Below are 18,217 nucleotides of genomic sequence, written 5' to 3' on the forward strand. Positions count from 1 at the left end.
CATGAGTGAACTTTGAAAACACTGTGCTAAGTGAAATAAGCCAGACACAAAAACATGATTCTACTGATACGAGGTGCCTAGAGTAGGGAAATTCATAGAGACAAAAAAGGAGAATAGAGGTTCCCAGGAGCTGCAGAAAGTGAGAAATAGTTAGTGTTGAGTGGATACAGGGAAATGGGGAGTTAGTGTTGAACGGATAAAAAGGTTGCGGTGCGGATGATGAAAAAGTTCTGGAAATGCAGGGTGGTGATGGTTCACAACACTGTGAAGATACTTAATACCACTGAATTATACACTTACAAGTAGTTTAAATGGTAAACTTTCCACGTATATTTTACAGCAAAAAAAGAGAGAGACAAAAAATATGTTTTTTTTTTTTTCCAAATCCAGCAACTTATATTATCCCATTCACGAAGTATTTGTTGAGGGAATACCATATACCAGACATTGTTCTTGGAGCTGGGAATACACCAGTGAACAGAGCAAAGCCCCTGCCCTCATGTCACTTATATTTCACATGTTGGATAAAACACAGAGAAAACAAGTTTAATTATAATTAAAATGATCACTGATATTTCTCCCCTAGAAAGACTAAAAGAGAAAAAACCCACAAATGAAAACTAGCTAGGTAAGGCACAGAGAGCAATACTCAATATTTTGCAATGACCTATAATGGAAAAGTGGAAGTTGCTCAGTTGTGTCTGACTCTTTGCAACCTCATGGACTGCAGCCTGCAAGGCTCCTCTGTCCATGGAATTCTCCAGGCCAGAATACTGGAGTGGGTAGCTGTTCCCTTCCCTAGGAATAATGGCAAAGAATCTGAATATATATATATATAATTGAATCATTTTGCTACACACTTGAAACTAACACACTGTAAATTAACTATAGTCCAACAAAAACAAAAAGAGTTAAGCTAAAAAAAACACTAGTTAAAAAAACTCCAGAAAATACTTATTGAATATTATCAACTGTTATTTACTGGGCATCAACTGTGTGCCAGGCATTGGCCAGGGTACAGAGTAAGGATCTGTACCAGGCTCTGACTGCACAGCCACATTGTGCATTTCTGTAGACAAGGCATTGAGGATGCAGCCCCAACTGGGCAGCTCCAGCCCAGAGGGCATGAATCCCACACAGTTCTAGCTAGGAGCCCTCGTGGAAGGACGTGGAGAGATCCATCAGAAGCAGAGTTCTGATCCCTGCCTTAAAGAACTTAATGGTTCCCATGGTCTTGGGAGTAAAATATTCACAGGTGAAGCACTAAATTAAACACTCAGCCTGAGGCACATACTGAAAGCAAATATCTAGCATTTTACTTAAAGACCTCTTATAAACTGTTTCTGGCCATAATAAGACATTTTTGATGGTTGTTGAAACATTACTTAATATAGCTCCCAGCACTATTTCTACGAAATTGTGATTATTATTACAGTTTGTGATAATGGCTTGGTATGTTAGTGATGGTTTCTCTTGAACAAATATGTAAATGAAAAAATGGAATGAGAGACTCAGGACAAGGTCTAAACCCCCTGATAAATCTCAGGCCTTCCAGCTATGAATATCATTCTGAAAAACAAGTAACTGTTGGAAAGTCCTTTCTATAAGGTGCTCTTCAATACAACTTTAAAATTTAAATTAAAATCTAGTCACTTGTGACTAACAGCAGTTACTATCTGGATGGCACAATCACAAAACTTAACTGGTGACAGTCTGACAGCTGTCTAAGAACTAAAATTTCCTGCATCTCCAGAATTGAGGCTTATTGTATATGACATGACTCACGCTTTCACATACAAGGAAATGCACGTGATGCTTTAGGAGAAGAAGGAAATGAGTCCTGAAGGCACTACTTGGAGGAGGTGTCTGTCCAATTTCAATTCTAGGTAAAGCTTCCCTAAGACCTCCACCTGGAAAGGAGGCAATGTTTCCAGAGAACATTTCCAATGCAGTCTCTCTCCCTTCCATTTCCCCACCCTTCCCCCTTCTTAGTTCCTTTTCCTTCACCTGGTCACCCCACATCAGGTAAAATTCGAACCTGTCTCTGTCTCCGTATAGCCAGGGGCCCTAGGCCAGCAGACACACTGAAAGGGGCTCTTAATGCACTTATTAAACAAAACCTACAAAGATAGTTCTTGCAAGAGTGCAAGCAACCAGGAGCCCCATTCAACAGTGAGATAAAAGATCACGAGAGTCCTGCTCATTTGTTTCAGTCATAATACACGGAGCAGCTTTGGCTACTTCAATTTCGCCACAGAAGCAAATTCAGGTCCTTCAACACGTTCTGTGACTCACACTACCAAAAAGAAGAAAAAATATTAAAAATCTGAATGTGAAATTTATAAATTACCTTAATCCAGACAAAAAACACTATGACAGCAGCTATGTTGTTGAACTGTGTTTGCCAGTATGCCAGATTCTCAAAGTTGGGGAAAGTATTTTGATCTTCTAGAAACTGTAGCAGAACTTCCACATTTGATGTTCTGTATATGTTAATTCCTATAGCGACCACTGACAGCTGGAAAACAAAAGATTAAATAAAGATTTTATCACAGTGTTCTAGAAATCTATAGCTCACCTTAAAATGACTAGTTTATTTTCCTTCACCAGTGTATTAGTTCTAGGGCTCACCACTCTATTCACCCAATGGCATTCATAAAAGTCACTCACACACCCAGAGAGAAAGTGTTAAGCACTGCCATAAAAAGTGAAACAATACACTGCTTGCACTTCCCTAATTAGAAACAGAATTCAGTGAGAGCACGTGTGTGTGCACACACCCAAGATGTCACTTTATTACAAAACAAATCACACAGGAATGCCTTCTGTTTTTTCTGCCACCTGCTTTCTCAGGCCTCATCTCACTCTCTGTTTTCATTTGTGGGGCTATTTCCTCACTCTCTAGCCATCTATCCTTTCCTTTATTCAACAAATACATAGATATCTGCACATATAGCACTGTGGTAGGGATCAAGAGGAACAAATGGAAGTAAGAAGTACAAACCTCGTCTTCGAGAAACTTCTACTCTGGTTCAAGAGCAAATAAACACACAAAGACAAATAGTACCAAAACCTTCAAAGAAGCTGACATCACACAACACAGGTGAAGGGTGAATCGAGACGTATTAAAAGGAGTGCTCGTGAGAAAAAAGAAGGAGCTTGGTCTTAGACGGTGGAATGATGGGCACAGAGGGTTTGAGAAGGCTTGCAGTGGGAAGACGTAGCCCAGAGGTCCCCCTTGCTTGTTTCTGTCCTTTAACTCATGACCGTACAACTCTTCATATCTGCTTTGGTTCTGGGCTATCAAACCAGGTTTGAGGGTAATACTGGGCCCTACTTGCATCCATCACCACTGGGTGAACGTGTATGTGTGGAAAGTGCTAAGGGTCAACCAGAAATGTCTGGCCCACATGCAGATTGTGAATCCTTGGCAGCTGGGCTGTGGCAAGTGCCGTGACCTTTGCTGTTCATTCTCTTTCTTTCTCGTGGTCACAGACCACTTCATCAGCCCTTGCTGGGATGGCTGTGTTGGTGATTATCAGAGTCAAGACCTGACTGACTGCCAACCACAGATGAAAAAGAACACCTCACCACCTTCCTTTTCTTCTCTGTAAAGGAGTCCCAGTCTTAACCTAGTATTTTTTGCACTGGTGGTAGGAATATTTCCTTTGAGCTTTTTGGAATATATTGATAAGTGTTTTCTGTATAGACTTAGCTGAAAGAAAATGGCTGACTGACTGAATCTAAAAATAACTTTTACCAACTCTCACTAGGTACCCTTTGTTTTAGCTCTGCCCAGGGCAAATGTTTATAAAAATATGGAAATAAAGTGAAGTGAAAGTCACTTAGTCGTGTCCGACTCTTTGCAACCCCATGGACTATACAGTCCATGGAATTCTCCAGGCCAGAATACTGGAGTGGGTAGCCGTTCCCTTCTCCAGGGGATCTTCCCAACCCAGGGATCGAACCTAGGTCTCCTGCAACGCAGGCGGATTCTTTATTAGCTGAGTCACCAGGGAAGCCCATCAATGTCATATCATAGAAAGACACTGAATTTCCTTGAGACTCCTCCTTCAAAATAGAGAATGAGAGAGAAAAGAGAAGAAAGAGAATTTATGAGAGTTTGGGTCATTATGTGACTCCGAGTTTTGAGATTCTCATCTCTTTCTACCAAAGAATTTTCTTTTTTTGATATAAGCTTCACAGAAAGCATGCCCTATTTCTACAGGGTCAGAAAAGGTTTCAAAGGAGAAGCAGGGTTCTAGTAACTGTTTCCTGTACTTATAAAAGCACACTGTCTGAACTGTGGTCTTGTCAGCACTAAGAGTTAAAAAAGATAACAACAGCATAGGGAAGCAAGTTTCCAAGAAAATACTTGCAAAATTCTGTGGCTGCTGAGCCAAAAAACTAGCCTCAACTTTCATGATATCAACAAGAAAGAAAATATTAAAACTCCTATGCACATGATAAGAAAGTGTTAGAATTCTGTTTGTATTTATTTTTATCCAAATATTTAAAATTCTATGATGTGTAGGATTTTGCAAATGTACCTATTATACCACTACCAAAACAGAATAAACAAAACATTGTAATCTCTCCCACATCTCGTATGGCATGCCAAAGCCAAATATGAATTACTAAGCTATTCTTCTTATTAGTGTGGCCAAACAACAGCCTATTGTAAATGCCTCTCCACTTCATATGCAGAAGGGTTACTCATGCAAAATGAGACAATTAGGAACACTGAAGCTGTTATCACAGAGGAGAACTTTAGATTCTCCTTCAGGAAGATAAAGACCCACAACAGTGAGGACAGCAGAGACTCTAACACGCTTCTATAACAGAGAGGAGATTTGGTGTTGTTCTCCAACCTACCACGATGATCACAACATCCAGACAATTCCAGAAACTCCTGAAATAGTGTAGCTTGTGAATGCGAATTTCCAATATCTCTTCCACCACATAGTAAAGGATAAAGAAACAAAAGATAATCTCACAGGCTGCCAGGAAGAAATCAAAAGTTGTAACATAGCGGATCAGCTTTACAGGCTGAAATTGCCAAGATGGGATCACACCTCCTGTTGCTGGGAATTCGATCAGTAACCTGCATTGTAATAAGAACAATTAAAACAATAACATCAATAACACCACATGGATGCAGTCAGGGAAGAACATCATCTACTCTGTCCCTGCACTAGAAGGTAATAAAACTGCAACCACAAGTCACCCCAATTGTGCGTGTGTGCTCAATCGTGTCTCTTTGCAACGCCATGGACTGTAGCCCGCCAGGCTCCTTTGTCCATGGGATTTTCCAGGCAAGAATACTGGTGTGGGTTGCCATTTCCTACTCCAAGGGATCTTCCCAACCCAGGGATCAAACCTGCAACTCTTATAGCTCCTGCATAGGCAGGTGGGATCATTATCACTAGCATCACCTGGGAAGCCCTAGTCATCCTAGTTTGGGATGACCACCACAAGTCACTCCAAACAAGTGACAAAATGTTCTTATCGCAGCCAGTAACCCCCTCCTTGTAGAATTGTGTGTCATAAGAAGAACAAATTTTGTCTTCCCAAATCCTCCCAGACCAAAGAGATTATTTCTCCTCAGTCTCCCATTTACTTTTCTGGTAGTCATACTACTCAGAATGCTGTATAATTGTTTTCCAAATACAGAAATTAATCAAACAAGCCTTTCTCAGACTTACATCAAATGTAAGTCATTCAACTAGGCAATGAAGAACATAAGAAGTTTGTGTCATCTTTCAAAACACCTATGGCCCAGCTGAGAAGTAGGATGTCTGTTTTGTATACAGATAAAGATACGGAACGAGTTTCTCATTCATGCATTTGGTGAATCAACATTGAATATTTGCTTAGGAAAGCCTTTCTGTTATTGGAACTTCCTAGAACCTTATAGTGAATTGGTGCTTAGTAAATGTCTGATTGTCTGAAACAGTAACATGTGTTTTTACATTCACACTGAAGGCACTGTCTCTAGTGCTTTATCATAATTGAAATGAAGATGCTTCTTGCCAAATTCACCTTTACAGGTGTCACAGTGAGAAGGTTAAATGATTCACTTAATGGTATAATTTCCCTTCACACTAGAAATAGACTCTCTAGACCCTTGACTTTAAGACTTTTAAAAAGACCTCCAGTCAACTATTAGGCATAACTATCTCTCCCATTACAGGATTGACAGGACAGGACCTCTAGAACCTGAGTATCTAAGGCTCAAGCATGAGCAACACTCAAGTAGACGCAGGGTCTACAGCAAATTAGAATTGGTCAAAGCGTGAAACGTTTTCCTTCCTTCATAGTATCAGTATTCTGTTTCCTTCCTATTTGATGTGCTAGAGAGTAGAAGTGAGAACCACAAACCAGAGAGCAATACTGAAACGAAGAGCCTTGTGACAGCCTCAGTGTAAACTCGCAAGGGCAGGAAGCGGCCTCTGTGTGCTGAGTCATCTCTCTCTGCCCGTTCTGGTTCTGCATGGTCAACCCCTCCAGATACTGAGGCAACAATGCAGAAGAATGAAGCAACTGCCTTGACAATATTCACTCGTGAACTATGGTGAGGAAGTGAGACATATTCATTGATACCTTCTATATATATGTTACTTCCTTAAATGTCAATCAGAGTTGCTTGCTTGTGTTTATCCTCTTTCTGTTCTCATCAGAATCAGATGTTCAATAATAACTGCAGCAAATTTTCATTCATTTCTAGTAATATCTATTACTTGATTTAATGTAAATCACAATGCAATTTAATGTGAATAAAGTTAGATATAAAGACTGGGAAAATCCACTTGGCTATATAATGTAGAGTTTGAGTTCAGTCTCAAAAATAAAGCTACTACAACAATTTATCCTTATTATTTGGTGGGTAAACATATGTGCAGGGCTTCCCAGATGGCACAGTGGTAAAGAATCTGCCTCCCAAGGCAGGAGACTCAAGAGATGGAGGTCGATCTCTGGGTTGGGAAGATCCCCTGAAGTAGGAAGTGGCAACCTGCTCCAGTATTCTTGCCTGGAAAATTCCAAGGACAGAGGAGCCTGGTGGGGGTCGCAAGAGTTGACAATGACTGAGCGATCGAGCACACAACACAGGCAACACAAATGTATGTGCAAGAAATTCATGTTGGCAGCGTCTGGATGTTGCCACAGTGTTCACAAGGAGGATTAAAGTGGGTGGCTGCTGAATCTCCAGAGTTCTGCTTTTTGACAGCACACTACCCTCTAACATGCTATTTGTTTCTTTTGTTTATTGTTTATCATTTATTATCTCCTCCTGATTGAATGCAAGCTCTACAAGGACAGGGAAATTTATTCTGTTCACTGATGCATGCCAAAAGACTTGAACAGTGCCTGGCATATACGAAGTGTCTAATGAAGGTTTGTTGAATGAATGGATGAATGAGAGGCCCAGACAAGCCAGTGAGATCTTTTGTTAGTTTCCTCACTATCAGCAGAGTGGTCATGATGGTGACGTCACAGAATCGGTAGAAGGAACTTTATGTATCTTCGGTAAATCTTTTTAAGTGTGAGCAGATACCTAGGTACCCTGCTCAACCCAGGCATAGCCCCTGACTACTGTGCTTGTGTTCTGGTAGCAGGGGCATCGTATGAGACTGGGAAGCTCAGGAAAGTGAGACAAGATTTGATGCCAGGGCTCCTTGGTAACAGAGTATCTTCATAATGGGAAAGGATAAATGCCAGCAAAACACAGTGCTTTATAACTGAGAAAGTTCCAGCTTTGGGATGAACCTGGATCTGACTTAAGGTTCTTCCTAACTTGCAATATTCAGGGAACCTAACTCCTTTCCCCTAAATGGCCCCATCCCAATAAGTTTTTGGTTTTCATCCCTCCTTGTTATCATTTTTGATCCTTGACACTCTCATGCAGACAACTGCAGGCAATGGTTTTCTGGCTTAAAATCCAGACTAGGATGTATTTACAAATACACAGAAGCGGAAGGAATGAGTGCCCTTCATACACACCTGATCACGCAGAATAGGTTAACATTGGCGTTGTACACTGAAAAGTCAATAAAAATTGCCCTGGTTCCTCGGTCCAGCCAGACATTTTTCTTGAGGTTAGCAACCTGAGCGGCTGTTTCCTCTCTCGTTCTTGACAAATCCAGGTAATAACCAGCTCCACTATAAGTTGCAATCATTCCCCAGTGGCTACTCCCATTCAAGTCTTTTTCACTTGTGTAGATCCAACTAATTAAAAAACAAACAAACAGGTAAAATCAATGGAACACTTGAAGCAATTACAGAGACAACTGGTTCCTGGTAAGACAGAATAGGTATTGATAAAAATAAATGCAAGTCTCATCAAGCTGGGTAATGTGCTTTCCACGGAGCTTTGCATTTTCTTACATAATTCTCAAATAGCTATTATCCCCCTGCTAGGAATAAGGGCCCTGAGGCTTAGTGAGGTTCAGTTCTGTCTCAGATCTTTTTACAGTAAAGTCAGAAATCTACCCCAGAACTGTCTGTATTCAGAGGTCTATTCTATTAGTCCTCAGCTGATATGGTTGCCTTCCCAGGGTAACTTTGGGACTAGATGACTTGAGGCCTCCCAAAAATTCCAGCCCAAACGGGTACAAATTCATCAGGTGCCACTGGCAGCAACCAAACTAAGTTGAGACTCCACAGAGCATCGGGAATTTAATCCACAGACATTTACAGAGGCTCTTGGGAAGCACATGATGATTTGGCATTAACGAGGACAGAAAGATGAACCAAGATCCTTTCTCTCCCAAATTTATAAGGTGTAATTAAACCATGAAAATACAAGGTAGCAGATAATAAGAACCAAAGAAGAAGCATAGAGAGATTGCTTGGACCAATCTGAGGGAAGCTAGTCTTCTTTGAAGTTTCAGTGATGAAGAGAAATGTGAATCAGAGAAGGATTTGGGAAGAAAATATGTTGAACATAGGTTGTGGAAGGTAAGCAGGATTCAGACTTACACAGGGAGATGGGGATGGTATTTTTAAGCCTGAGACTGGCAGAGCCAAGGAAGTACAAGGTGTCTGCCAGTAGTTTGGTTTGGCTCCCATACGATGAAGAAGAGAGGGCTGAAAGATAAGACTGTGGTCAGGTAGTGAGGGGCAGGCCTCACAGGGTCACTGAAGAGGTTTCTGGGAGGCATAGAACAGGGTTACTCTGGTGGCTGCAGACAAGCCTGAAGTGGTGAGGAACAGAGAATTTGTGGGCAGAAAAGAGTCAACATAGTGGGTCTTAGACCACCGTTTCTTAAAAAGCCCTGCTTGCAAGGTTGGTCCTCAGCTGGTACATGGAATTTAGGTGGTAAATAGCTCCCTACACTGATGAAACACTTTCTCTGACCAGAAACAGTGGCTTGAGGTACCTAGGCTTCTGTGAAAACAAGGTGGCTCATGCTGCATGCCTGCTTTGCTTCTGGGAGTCTGGGATTTGAGGATGTGCCAGGCAGAGCCTGCCTATGTGACCAGCACCCAGTAAAATAGGGCAGGCACCAAGTCTCTGATGAGCAACACTTCCTATGAGTTGTCACAGTGTGTTACTGGAGGAAGGAAGCATGTCCCGCGCAACTCCGCTGGGAGAGGACCTTTGCAAACTGCACCTGGTTTCCTCCAGACTCTGTCCCATGTGCCTGTCCCTCTCTCTGCTTTTGCATATATCCTTTCATTGCAATAAACCTTAGCTGTGAATATATGCTGAATCCAGGGAGCTCTTTGAGCAACTTGGTGAACCTGGGGGTGGTCCCGCAGACCCCAACACAGCTGAGCCAGCTGTCCCTACGAGAACCAAGAGACGACGAGGCCTGAACTAGAGCAGTGAGGTGGAAAGGAAAAGGAAGAACTGACACAGGGCCTCAGCAACGACTGTCAACAGAACCTGGCACTGATTTGGAAGTTGGGGCAAGTGAGAGGAGACCTCTGAAAAATGACTTGAGTCTTTTTCGGGCAATTCAAAGATGGTGGTGCCATGTACAGGAGGGAGTTCAGATCCAACAAGAAAGTGATGAGTTCAGTTTGGGGCATTTTCAATGATGGGAGCTACATGTAGCATGCAGACTCATCTTCTATCACTCGAATGTTAGCAGTGATAGAACATTGCTTCTTCACTTCAGCCAGCACCAAGGGCATTTCTAGAAAAGGGAGAATTCACTAGGAACACGCCTGGCACATGTTAACACTCAGTATATTTGTTGAAGAAACAATGAATCATCAAACAGAGATGAGAATGGGAGCCATCTGAATACCAAAGGAGAGAGTATAAAGAAAGAAAAGATAGAGATCTGAATATAGAACCTGGAAATAAGAGAGAGGAAGGGGGTTGTAGAATTAAGAGAAACTCAATTTCACTATCACTCACCAAAGTCAAAAGAACAAGCAACCAACAAGACCGTATCCTGCAGAGGGGTTGATGAGGATTAGGCTGGTAATGGATCAGTGGATCAACAAACAGAACAAACCCACTAGTAGCTTCCAAGAGAGATGTTAAAGGCAAAGGCTTAAGCATTAAGGTGTGAATCAATGGTAACGCAAAGGAAGAAGCAGTGAAGACTCTTCTTTCAAGAAGTATGGTGATGAAGGGAAGGCGAAATGGGAATAACTCAGATTCTGGCAGGACCAGGGATGGTCTAGAAATACATGCAGGAAGGACACTTTCATAGCCCCCCTGCATGGAAAATTACTAATTCATTGTGTATCCAACAGGTATTTACTGAACATTTTGGATGTTCTAGGTACTGTGCAAAGCTTTGGAAATATACTGGTTGAACAAAACAGAGTCCCTGCCATTAAGAAGCTTGAATTCTGACAGGAAGCTTAGGGCAACAAGCAGGCACCAGAGTAACATAATTAATATGGAAGAAGCAATGTGGTATCACAGAAGAAACATGGGCTTTGGAGTCAAACTGGTTAAATCCTAGCATGGTTCCATTTACTAGCAGAAACACTTTGAGTAAGTGAGCCTCCATCTTTCCATCTATAAAGTGGAACCACAGTTTAAACACGTATTTTGGAGAAGGAAAAGGCAACCCACTCCAGTATTCTTGCCTGCAGAATCCCATGGACGGAGGAGCCTGGTAGGCTGCAGTCCATGGGGTCGCTAAGAGTCGGACATGACTGAGCGACCTCACTTTCTTTCTTTCTTATACTTCGCGGGAACTAGAAAATGGAGCATTAGAGAATAAAATCGTTTTTCACAACCTGGAAAAATTGTGTTTTGAGGATTCAGTCCCTTTACTCTAAATCTGATGTGTAGTAAGTTTGTTTCTTACAGGCCGGGGCATTAAAGAGGGTGTGCACTGGATGACAGACAAGGAACCCGGTTACTGAAAAGGTGTTTGCCCTCAAGTGTGTCAACTAATATGGAGTCTGGTGTCTTAGTTCCCAACAAAGGGATCTAGATAAACTGAAAGAGTTTAATAAAGCTTAGAAGAAAATTCTAACCATAGTGACTTACCCAGGGCCCATGACCCAAGAGATCCACCTTGGGACAGCCTGAGAGCTCTTCTCACTTTTTATAATAATTCTACAAATAATGACTGCCCTTCCTCGATACACAAGATGTTTTAAATATGGTTATCAAAGAACACTAAAAAATCCCTGCAAATACACACAATGTAGATATGTACTCAAAATCATAAACACACATTTGAGAACAGGTTTTAAACCAGACAGAAAAACTGCCTCAAAAACTTATTATACACTTTAAATAATTGTACTCTGAACACAAATTTATTTCTAACAGCTAATAAAAAAGAATTTCTGTGTCAAAAGAACTTCCTAGTAACAACCTAGTGAACCATGGCCCTGGATCTATAAACACAGGATCCAGGCATCTTCAAAGAAACCTCTGAAGGCCCAGGTAGCCTTCTGCCTGTGGGGATGTGGTCAATAATTATGCCTTTTGAAAAATATATATGTGGAAGCTGACGCATGTAAAAAGTAGAGAAAACTTGAGAAGCCAAAGTTTGGCCACAGCCTTAAATATAAGCCTTAAGGGCATATTCTCCTTGGTGAAGGGTCAGAAAATGATGGAATGAATGTCCGTGAGAAGCCAGGGCCCAGGTCCACAAGCCACAGACACTTACGCAGTTCCATTTCTAGGACCAAATGGAGCCCGGTCTTCACTGCTGACGGAGTAGACATCATAGCACTCTTTAATCTCATCTCTCAAGTCCAGGGGGATGGAACAGGATCCATTTCTGACTCTGAGCTGCCGTATACGTGGTACCCCTAACAGGAGGTTCTCATAGTAGATGAAGCTTCGGTTGTCGGCTTCTGTTCTGTTGCTGGGCTGCGTCTTCCAGTAGAGCCCATCCAACAAGGCGCCTTCTGTGAACTGAAAGCAAAGGCAACATTTTTGAAAAGCTCCAAGCTCAGAGGCTGCCTTGTCTCTTCCTGGAATGCTTGTGTTACCTACAGTTTGACAACTCTGTGAACAGGGCAGAGTGACAAGGGTGGGTTTTGCTGTCAGAGGAACTGGATCTGGCTCCAATCGTGCTCCACCATTTAATTGCTAGCTGCAAGGACTTGAACATCTGTAATACCTATCTTTTTATTTTATTTTTTGGCCACATCATGTGGCATGTGGGATCTTAGTTCCTCAACCAGGGATCGGACTTGCACACTCTGCAGTGGAAGTGTGGAGTCTCAACCACTGGACTACCAGGAAAGTCCCTATAATATCTATCTTTTGTGTGGTTGCTATACCTGGCACAGAGTGGGCACTTCATAAATAGTAACTTGGATTTTTACCCTAGTTCTAAAGGCAGGGGGTGGGGGTGGGGGGTGGTGGTGCCATTTGCATGAATCTATAACCATGATCAATTTCACTTTCCCTTATTAAAACAGCATCCCACATAGTAATCATGGTTCATTATCATTGCAGAGATAAAAGACTATCGCCTTGATTACCAGTCTGCTATCTGGCAGACCTTTAAATTGTCTGGAATTTTCTGTCATATTGTGAACTCTCTAGCCCCCCACCCCTTCTTACTCCTCTCTGTTTTTAGAGTTTGGCATTCATCATCACAGAACTGTGTATATGTGAGACATCTTAGTTGGTCTCTAGGGATGACAAACTCACATTTGTCACACTGAGTTGTTTCTCAGTGTCTTATCTTTATCAGATGGTCAACTGAGAGGGAATGCTTTGCTTTCTTGAAATGGGGAAGACTTACATATGTGGTTTTTGATTCCAAGAATTTTTAAGCATTATTTAGTGTACTCTGGTTCTTGTGATCTATTTCCTCTATCTCTAAAATCAACAGCTGTGACGCCAGAGTTTAAGAAGAATGTTAGAAAGTATTTCCCCAGGAGGAAACAAGCATTTTCTCTCCAAATTCCCTTCCCATATTCTTAGATTCTGTATATACCTTCGAGATCAGTTTAATATTTTTCCTATGATATCGCTTATTGCTTATCCTTTAATGTTAACGTTGGAATTTGTGACAATTTGAGGAGGGGCTGGGTTGAATTTTACATTAGAGATCTTTGAAAGAATGTGCCTGCCTTGTACTAGGCACATGAATCCCTGTTCTGGAGTACATGCCACCATCAACGAAAGAGACAAGAACAGAAGTAAAAGAAGACAAAACAATAAATTCTGCCCTCATGGGCCTTATATCCTAGGAGATACGCAACAGGTATTTACTGCATCATGAATGACTGAATGAATGACAACCTAGGGTGAGGAAGTCTCTGTCACACTAGAGAGAAGTCCATTCTTCTTACTTCTTAGACACATGTAAGCACTCTGTATGTTAGTTTCTTCATTTACAATCTGGGACATGATTTTTGTGCTTACCTTATTAGGTTACAATGGGGGTTAAACAAGGTAAGGTATGAGACAAGGTACATGCAAGGTTCTCAACAGAAGTGCTAACAACTCACCATAACTTATAGCATCTCACCCAGTGTTAAGTGCATAGCGGGATTTGTAGACACCACTGAATTGAATTTATGAAGTCAAATGAACAATTTTCAATGATAAAGAGGTCATTTGCAAATACCTTCCAGAAGTCTTCCATTGAAGAAAGAGTTTTAAAGTTAGTTTTCTCCATTTTGGACACTGGGGTGTCCAGGAAGAGTTGTGACATGATCCGGGTGTAGTAGTACACACTGGAGCTCATCATCCCATAGGTCACTGGAAGACAGAACAAGCCAAATGAACTGTGCCAAGGACCCAGCACACTCGCTCACACCATCCCAGTGGACACACAGATAGCCATCCTGCCTTCCTTCCCTTCATCATTCTTCCAGGGTTCCTCCCCAGTTCTCTGGCTTGCTTACGTGAAACAGAATTGGCTTACTACTGAATATCAGATTAAGATCAGGTGTCTCTGATCTTGATGCTTGGGACTTCCAATGTGCCCTTCAACTTCACTTCCACCACCTCCCAGAACACTCTCCACACCAGTGAGTCTGATGCCCCCAGCAGAGGTCACCTGGAGCTTCTCATCCTCCTGCTGTGGGTTGCTGCTCACTCTCTCCACAATAGGATGGGTAGGCCATTCTCACTTTATTCTCAGATCAATTCTCCATTCTTCTCTGTGCCTCACAGCTGACCCCTACAGACTGCGCCACTGGGTTCCCCTGCATTCAGTCAACAGGAGGCAGGACAGGGGATCTGGGGGCCCAGGAGTCGGGTTTCCCCCTCTGCTCTCTCCCTCACTACCTGGATGCAGTTTGGCAGGACCCTCTAACTGTGGCCACAGCTGCTGGGGGCATCTCTTCTCCGGTCACACTGGCCTCACGCCATGCCACTCCCTCTCCTGTCCCTTCAGGCCTGCAAGTGGGAATCCTTCCCAGCACCTCATGTCCCCTTGCTGACTCTTGTAATCTTGCCACACCTCTGTAAACAGCCCCTCTACTAAACTTTCTTTAATTACCACTTGCATCTCCCATCTCTTTCCTTCTGGGATGCTGACTAACACAGACACATCTGCCTCCCACCCACCCACCAGATCTTGTATGGCACACTCTAAACTCAAGCCACAGCTCTGCCACGCAGACTTACCAATCTTACCAGCCCATTCTGAATGGTCTTGGAGAAAGGTGGGGAGATCATAGTCTGAGTAGGTCACAGGAGATTATTAGGATTTGAATTTGATCTGTACAAATCAGGTCTGTGACCTATACAAGTTGCTTGTAACCTGTACAAATAGCTTAAACTTTCTAAGCCTCAGTTTCCTCTTCTATAGGATGGAGATAATGAGTTACTTCATGGGAGGTTTTGGTACTTAAAAAAAAATTACTAAAATTTATCCAATACAATGGTTGATACTTCAGAGTCTAGTAATGGTGACTCTTCCTCCCTAACCAAACTGCTACAACAAATCTATTCAACATCTCAACACTTTAATGAGTGCTGTCTTGTGCTGAACCCTAATGACTACAGGTATAATACACTATAATACCTAACCATGCCTATATACTTCAAGAAGGAGGAAATACTTCTTCTTATGTTTCTTTTGATCACAGAGGTTTTATACATCTTTTGACCACAGTTCTCAACACTCAGGACGTGATGAATACTTAGTCGATTCTGTAACAATCTTTGGGACAGCATAAAATGCATTTTAAAACCTCATAGTAGAAGATGGTGGAGAAATAGGACGGGGAGACTGCTTTCTCCCCCACAAATTCATCAAAACAACATTCAAACGCTGGGTAAATTCCACAAAACAACTTCTGAATGCCAGCAGGGGACATCAGGCACCCAGAAAACCAGCCCTTTGTCTTCGAAAGGAGGTAGGAAAAAATATAAAAGACAAAAAAAGAGACAGAAGAGGTAGGGACAGAGCTCCATCCCAGGAAGGGAGTCTTAAAAAGAGAGAAGTTTCCAAACACCAGGAAACACTTTCACTGCCGAGTCTGTGGCGAGCCTTGGAAGCACAGAGGGCAACATAACAGGGAGGAAAATAAATAAATAATTAAAACCCACAGATTACAAGTCCAACGGGAACTCCCTCAGCGGAGAAGCAGCGCAGACGCCTGCATTTGCCACTAGCAAGCGGGGGCTGGGCAGGGAGGCAAGGGCTTCATTGCTTAGAATAAGGATCTGGCCTGAATGCCCTGAGGGCAATCTGAGTGAACTAACTTGGGCTAGCAAACCAGACTGTGGGATAGCTACCACGCAAAAAGCCGTAAGACACCGCCAGGCCTGTGCACAGAACAAAGGACTGAACAGACCTAGCTGGCTGCAGACCATCCCCCTCCGGTGACAGGCAGCCAGAGCCGGAATGGGGCAATCGCAGCCCCAGAGAGACATTATCTACCAAACTGCAAGCAGGCTTCTTTGCTAACTAAGACTTCTTGGGGTTCTGGACAGTCAACACCCGCCTGAGAAGGTGCACCGGTTGTACACCCAGAAAACCAAGCGGCAGGGATGGGGGAGGCGATAAGTTGCAGCAACCACGCTCGCCAAACACCTCATCACCTGAGCTGCTCGGACCTGGGAAGGGCACAAAATGCAGGCCCAACCGAGTCTGCGCCTCTGAGGACTACCTGAGTGCCTGAACCTGAGCGGCTTAGACCTGGGAGGTGCATGCAGCCCAGGGCTGGCCTCAGACGGTTCCTGGTGGAGCAACCTAGAGCCTGAGCAGTGTGGGCACGGAGGGTACAGGCACCGTGAGCAGGGGCAGGCCCAGTGTGGCTGAGACACTGCGAGCACAGGCCAGTGTTATTTGTTTGCAGCGTCCCTCCCTCCCCGCAGCGCAACTGAACAAGTGAGCCTAAAAAAAGTGTCCACTACCGCCCCCTTTGTGTCAGGGTGGAAATCAGACACTGAAGAGACCAGCAAACAGAAGAAGCTAAAACAGAGGGAACTGCCTTGGAAGGGACAGGTGCAACAGATTAAAACCCTGTCATTAGTACTGACTAGATAGGAAGGGGCCTATAGATCTCAAGAAATATAAGCTGGACCAAGGAACTATTCGAAAATGAACTGATCCCACAATACCCATAACACCACCAGAGAAAGTCCTAGATATATTTTTACTATTTTTATGATCATTCTTTTTTTTAATATTTTTAATTTTTAAGTCTATTACTCCTTTAATTTTCATGTTTATAACCTACTGTTACTTAGCAAAAAAAAAAAGACCCTATTTTTTTTTAAAGCAAACTTCATATATATATATTTTTAATAATTTTGTGACTTTTTTCTTTCTTTTTTTTCTTCTTTTCTTTAATATTGTATTTTTGAAATTCCAAAGTCTACTCTAGATTTTTAATCTTTGCTTTTTGATATTTGTTATCAATTTTGTACCTTTAAGAACCCAATCTTCAGTACCCATTTTTACTTGGGAGCAAGATTACTGGCTTGACTGCTCTCTCCTCCTTTGGATTCTCCTTTTTCTCCACCAGGTCTCCTCTGTCTCCTCCCTACCCCCTCTCTTCTCTACCCAACTCTGTGAATCTCTGTGTGTTCCAGATCTGTCTGGCTGGATCTGTCTCTCTCCCTTTGATTCCCCCTTTTATCCTCCTGGCCACCTCTGTCTCCTTCCTCCCTTTTCTCTTCTCTGTATAACCCCATGAACATCTCTGAGTGGTCCAGTTGTGGAGTGCACATAAGGAAATGATTACTGGCTAGCTTGCTCTCTCCTCTACTGATTCCACCTCATCTCATTTGGGTCACCTCTAACTCCCTCCTCCTTCTCTTCTCCATGTAACTCTGTGAACCTCTCTGGATGTCCCTCACTGTGGAGAAACTTTTCGTCTTTAACCTAGATGTTTTATCAATGGTGCTGTATAGATGGAGAAGTCTTGAGACTACTGTAAAAATAAGACTGAAAACCAGAAGAAGGAAGCTTAAGTCCAAACCCTGAGAACACCAGAGAACTTCTGACTCCAGGGAACATTAATTGACAGGAGCTCATCAAACACCTCCATACACTGAAACCAAGCATCACCCAAGGGCCAACAAGTTCCAGAGCAAGATAGACCACACAAATTCTCCAGCAACACAGGAACACAGCCCTGAGTTCCAATATACAGGCTGCCCAAAGTTACTCCAAAGCCACTGACATCTCATAATTCATTACTGGACACTTCATTGCACTCCAGAGAGAAGAAATCCAGCTCCACCCACCAGAACACTGACACAAGCTTCCCTAACCAAGAAACCTTGACAAGCCACCCATACAACCCCACCTACAGCAAGGAAACTCCACAATAAAGAGAACTCCACAAGCTGCCAGAATACAGA

At 42.7% G+C, this 18,217-nt stretch overlaps 1 protein-coding gene across 1 annotated transcript in view; it reads right to left on the reverse strand.

The window, feature by feature from the left end:
• The window catches only part of PKD2 (polycystin 2, transient receptor potential cation channel), a 64,072-nt gene that overhangs the window by 13,799 nt on the left and 32,056 nt on the right, over positions 1–18,217 (reverse strand). The window contains exons 3-7 of the mRNA XM_052642064.1: positions 14,019–14,152; positions 12,096–12,346; positions 8,002–8,226; positions 4,876–5,104; positions 2,351–2,518 (exon numbers count right to left, since the gene is read on the reverse strand). Of these exons, the coding sequence (XP_052498024.1) occupies positions 2,351–2,518; positions 4,876–5,104; positions 8,002–8,226; positions 12,096–12,346; positions 14,019–14,152 (1,007 nt within the window). The remainder of the gene's footprint in view (positions 1–2,350; positions 2,519–4,875; positions 5,105–8,001; positions 8,227–12,095; positions 12,347–14,018; positions 14,153–18,217) is intronic.

The sequence above is a fragment of the Budorcas taxicolor genome, chromosome 6, assembly GCF_023091745.1.
Source record: "Budorcas taxicolor isolate Tak-1 chromosome 6, Takin1.1, whole genome shotgun sequence".
Taxonomy (NCBI): domain Eukaryota; kingdom Metazoa; phylum Chordata; class Mammalia; order Artiodactyla; family Bovidae; genus Budorcas; species Budorcas taxicolor.